The sequence below is a fragment of the Charadrius vociferus genome, unplaced genomic scaffold (genome assembly GCF_000708025.1).
Source record: "Charadrius vociferus isolate BGI_N301 unplaced genomic scaffold, ASM70802v2 scaffold953, whole genome shotgun sequence".
In the NCBI taxonomy this organism is placed as follows: Eukaryota; Metazoa; Chordata; class Aves; order Charadriiformes; family Charadriidae; genus Charadrius; species Charadrius vociferus.
In genome coordinates, this window is record NW_009647678.1 from 567,143 (window position 1) to 572,837 (window position 5,695).

Sequence of the window (5,695 nt, forward strand, 5' to 3'; positions counted from 1 at the left end):
ATTCCTGAGGGCACGATTCACTGAGAGAGATCCTTGTACTGACAAAGGGGCTCCCTGCCTCTGTCAGATGGGACAGAAGACTATCTTTCAGGCAGATTAGGAAAAAACTCTCAAACTGTGTTTGTTGTATTAATAGGAGGACACTGCTAAAACAGGCCATCCAGCCCCAGGAAGAATGATCGGGCAGGCAATAACTCCAGCACTTAGGAGAATATGAGAAGGGAGATTACCTCTTAACCTTGATTTTTTGTAACAGATATTCCAGTGTTCAGATCTTAGACATTTTGTTAAGAAACGTTTACTAAAATCTAAGTATCAACCAGAGATCCAGCCAGTAGCCTAAGGGTAGGACCAATCTGAAGTAATGCTAGACATCATGCCTCACTTGCACAAAGTTTAGTCAGCAAGAGTTCATCTATAATCAGCAGAGACATCAGCATGACCAGAGGGTGATTTCTCCCATCCTAAAACAAGCATCTATCAGATTGCTAATTTAGACAAGGAGCCTATTTTTAGATGGCTGTAATTAGGTAAAACAAATCCCATTGTAAGAGTCAGTATCTGTTGCCGACACAGTCTTTTACGCGCGGCTATTTAAAGCTACATCTCAATTACATTCTCCCTCCAAACATCATCTCTGTGCTGAAAAATAAAAGAAGTTTAAAAGTAACTATCCTAAAAGTTCAATTACATTTCCTTCTTGCCTCTTATTGACTTCATCTTTTCTCCAATAGGGCCTGGCAAAGTGTCTGGGAGCACTGATTCCCTTTTGCTTAGAAATATTCCTTTGCAACTAATGACATGAAATTCTCATGTTGCCACAGTCGCATGTGCCCCAACAAAACAGATTGAGACACATAAGCCAGGTACATGCAAATCTGAAACCCTGATGACTGAAATATAATTGCTTTTACTGCTGGTCACAATGCATTAAGCAGCCAAATGCCTTTCAGTCTCAATAATCTCAAAAATGACTTCTTAGTCGCACAATGAAATGTTATGTAAAAGAAGCATGATTTTTACTAAGTGAGGCCTTGATAACTCCTGAAATTGCATCTTACTTTCCAAGTAAGAAAAAGCAAAGGCAGCACTGGAATGGAAACACACCTGAAATTCTGCATGAATTGCCGAAATTTGCTGGCTCTCTTGGCCAACGGCACAATGACATTAATAAGTGTGTCAGCCATATTGACATTTTCATTTTTCACTTTCATTACAGGACCGAATGGACGGAATAAAACAATCTTCTTGAACTGATGTTTTGTGTCTCCCTTGAAAGTCAGCTCATACAACGTGCCTTTGTCTTTTTCTGTGCGGTAGATCCCTGCGTGAAAACAAGAGAGACGAGATTTTGGATTAAAGCTGGGCTCCTGGGGGGAAAAAAAGGATGCAGTTCTCATATGTTACACCAAAGCTGAAAAGGCAGCAGGGACACGAGATATTTACTTTTAAATTAGTACGCAATCCACCATCGTTTGAGGAGGCTGTCAGTCTGACAGGGACACAGCCCCAAGTTGCAGGAGCTATTTGGTATTCTCGAAGGCACATTCCTAGGCTTGGCTGAGTTACAAACCCCTGAAGGTTACCAATTGCTCACATTCAGTATAACCCAGCAGACATACTGTCCTTATTTTTCAGACTGCTCCAATTGCACACTGCAGGCATGCATGGTAATGGTGATGCAGAGAGACTGCGAAAGGCAGCCTGCCTCTCTGCAATATGAGTGATTAGGCCATCTCCCAGAAAAGCAATTTCCTGATGAGCACATTCATTTCCTTCTTTCTGGAAGGTTCTCTTGAACGTCCCCTCATAAAACTATGCAACCAGGCCCCAGCAGCCATCAACCTCACCCACTGCCAATCAGGACAAAACTCTCCTGTTACTCAACTCTCAAGAGACACTATTTTCTTTGTGGCAATGATGCCCACTCCTGGGTGACTAATGGACTGCAAGGATGATTCGATGGAGTTTGTCAGAAGGCAGACCCAGGACACAATCCCAGAGACTGCATTAGACAGTCTCCAAGGATATTTAATTCATACAAGCATGTACTTATTTCATGCATGCAATGAACTTGCAACATACTGGATGGCTGAAATTGGTCCCATGCTGAGGGCTGGCATGAACTATAGAAGTATTGGTCATGTCCTACTGAAACACTATTCTGATACCTTAAATGAGATAAAGTTGGCAAAAAGGCTATAGATTTCACCCACTCTAATTGACACTTCAGTCCCTACAGTGCATACTGAAAGAAAGCTTTTTCCTAGTTAGATCCATTAGGTTTAAGAAGGAATAATGAAACGCTAATTCTAACTACTTGTTAAGCCACTGTAAGTACCCTAACTTCATCAGTAGAAGAGTATAATTGCACAGCCTTCCACCTCTTGCAGAAACTCTAGAGACAAACAAAACCTCTCTGGAAAAAAACTCCTCCACTTGACTTGTTTCTTATTTTTGTTCCTCTCCATCTGGTTATGAAGAACAGTTTAACCAAAATAATACTTTTTTTTTTTTAATCATCTTAGTGATTCGCTGACGTGTAACATTGCTGTGCATCTGAACCATAGACTGTCAGCTCTGTCTGTATTTCTTGTGAAGGTCTGGGTCAAAGGTTTCTTTGAACAGCAAAATGACATAAGCTCTTCATCTTGTATCGTAGCTTTTACATTGGTATGTCCAGAACATCCAAACGATTAATGAGGTGTGATTTTATCTGGCTGGAGTTCTGTGGACTGTCTTATCTTCACTATCATCGTGTAAGTGTTTTATTCTTAATGAACACTTCAGTTGGTTAATACTATATGCAGATTCACTGATCTGTTATTCACTTCATGTTTTATTTTTAATATAAGCTGATTCAACAAATGCTACAATCCTCCCCTCCAGCATAGCAGATTAATCTAGTGAGATAGCAGCTCCATCATTCTTTTACTGCTAATCTTTTAAAGCTGTGCCTTTGACTCCCCCTAGCTTTTTCTACGTAGTCTGCCCAAGGTGCAGACCATGAACTACATCTGTTACTGAACTTGAGCCTGCACTTGAGATCATCTGAATGGTGACCTAATAGTCCGGCATCTCCTGCTCCTGGTGGCCAGAGAATGGAAATCTGGGCCTTTGAATTCTGCTCACCCATTTACTCTTACAGAAAGCCTGCTGATGATCCAAGTGTGTTGCTGGTTGCGCTCATTTACTCAGGCAGTTTCAGAACAGAGGTCTTGCCAAGGAAGTTTGTGTTGTGGAAGGTTAAGGTAGCCTTTTGACATTAAGCTAAACAAAAATCTAAATTAAATCTGATTTGCAATTTCTCTAGAGAGAAATGGATAGGACTCTCTAATGTGTTTGACATAGTGAACTGGCATTTCTCATAATAACAAACATCTAAATTAAACTGACCAATTTAATAATATCTATCACACAACATCTCAAAATCTTTGCTTCTACATCCTCTTCTACCCCAACCAAGAAACAATGAGCCCACAAATACCACTTCCCCAGAGATATGTACTACATATGTGGAATAAAGGGAGCTTTGCCAAATAAGAAAGAGAAACCTTAAAGCAGAATGCATGTTGTGATCTGAGGGGACCCTCCCAGTCCTATACACACATTAACAAAGGCTGCTTCTAACTGCAGTTTCGTTCTTGTTCAGGACTTCTACTATAGCTAAAAACAAGCAGCTTAGATGAAGGTAAGGTTCCCTTGTGCAAGATGGTAATCCAAGAATTTATAATCGTGACATTTTACCTTGAAGAGAATTGCATGCAAGTTTAATGCATGTAATTAAATATGGTTATTCTTGACACACATTTAAAGCATTTGTTTTCCTTTTTTAAAGCACCTTTTTCTCTTTTTAAATATCTTCTTTTTAGAAGCAGAAAACAAATTGATTTGCCCAAGGTCAGGCAGAGAGCCTTGGAAATGAGCCTGAATGTCTTGAGTCACTCTGGGGACTCACCCAGCAGACATCCTGCCTTTCACAAGCTTTTTCCATTTCCGAAGGCACTACTTCATTAGTGCCATCAGGACTTTTTACATGATCCAGAAAGATGTGTCAAGCAGCCTCAATGCTAAAAGATGAGCTACAAGGAGGGGAAAAGAATAGTTTAAAAAAAGTAAAGCAAAAAATCTTTTCCTGAAAAGGTAGCTCCTGAAATGAAAGCTTTGGAAAGGCTAGATGGTCACTATGGATAAAAGAAGGTTAATTGATCATCTATTGCTTCCATTACAGCAGCTATGTTTCAGAATATGCACCGTTCCTTTCAGAGGCAGGGAGAAAAGTCAAAGCCTGTGAAAACCCAATGTAAAAAAGTGAATAGGAGCTTTGGGTCAGCAGAGAGACTGGCCCTAAAATGAAAGAAAAGGACAAGTGAGAAGCAAAAAAAGACCTGGGCTGAAGAGTTGACTAAAGAGCGCTTAGTGTACAGTCAACAGAGCAGCACCTCCCAGGGCTCTCTAAAGAAACAGAAAATACCTGATCTCTATTCAGCAGGGTAGGCAAATGAGTTTCAGAGATCTACACGGAACTGATAACTAGCAAACAGCCACACAACCTTAACAAAATGCTGTTGAGTGGATGACAATTTTAGCCTTAGTCAGTTCCACAGATGGTAAGTTTCAGGTCTTCCACTGTCCATAGAAACACTCCCTGGACCTGTGCTCATTACTTATATTCTGTTAGATGTTGTAGGAACCTATACTGTAGCACCAGTATAGGTTAGGGGTGGACCTGCTGGGAAGTAGTTCTGAGGAGAAGGATCTGGGGGTCCTGGTAGACAGTAGATTATCCATGAGCCAGCAATGTGCCCTTGTTGCCAAAAAGGCCAATGGAATCCTGGGCTGCATAGGGAAGAGTGTGACCAGTAGGTCGAGGGAGGTCATTCTCCCCCTCTACTTGGCACTGGTGAGGCCACAACTGGAATACTGTGTCCAGTTTTGGCCTCCCTAGTTCAAGAAAGACAGGGAACTGCTGGAGAGAGTCCAGCGAAGGGCAACCAAGATGATTGAGGGATTGGAGCATCTCCCTTATGAGGAAAGGCTGAGAGAGCTGGGACTCTTTAGCTGGAGAAGAGAAGGCTGAGGGGAGACCTTATTACTACTTACAAATATCTAAAGGGTGGGCTGAAGGAGGATGGAGCCAGACTCTTCTCGGTGGTTCCCAGTGACAGGACAGGAAGTTCCATTCCAACACACGGAAAAACTTCTTTAGAGTTCGGGTGGCAGAGCACTGGCACAGGCTGCCCAGGGAGGTTGTGGAGTCCCCTTCTCTGGAGATTTTCAAGACCCGCCTGGATGCAGTCCTGAGTAACGTGTTCTGGGCAATCCTGCTTTAGCAGGGGAGTTGGACTAGATGATCTCTAGAGGTCCCTTCCAACTCTGAAGATTCTGTGATTCTGTGATTCAGTGAACCACTATTAGGATTTATCAGCATATAAAATATAGCATCTTATCTTTTGAGGATGTGCATCATCCTTTCTCCCAGTAAGCTTCCAGGGCAAAACTGCATCAGTTAGCCCAACACCACTAGTTGTCAATTTGAGAAAGCAAAGCTACGCCTTTTCATTTGTCTCTGAGACCTTATTTAAAATTCCAGCCACTAGACAGCCATGTATTTCAGGTAGGAAAACTTATGATACAGCATATTCGCAGTGCCATGGCAGGGCATTTCTGAAGCAATCCAGGGATTTTCTAGAAC

At 41.8% G+C, this 5,695-nt stretch overlaps 1 protein-coding gene across 1 annotated transcript in view; it reads right to left on the reverse strand.

Moving 5' to 3' along the window:
* CSGALNACT1 (chondroitin sulfate N-acetylgalactosaminyltransferase 1) overlaps nt 1–5,695 on the reverse strand; it is a 15,774-nt gene that overhangs the window by 5,658 nt on the left and 4,421 nt on the right. The window contains exon 2 of the mRNA XM_009881137.1: nt 1,092–1,324. Coding sequence (XP_009879439.1) covers nt 1,092–1,324 — 233 coding nt within the window. The remainder of the gene's footprint in view (nt 1–1,091; nt 1,325–5,695) is intronic.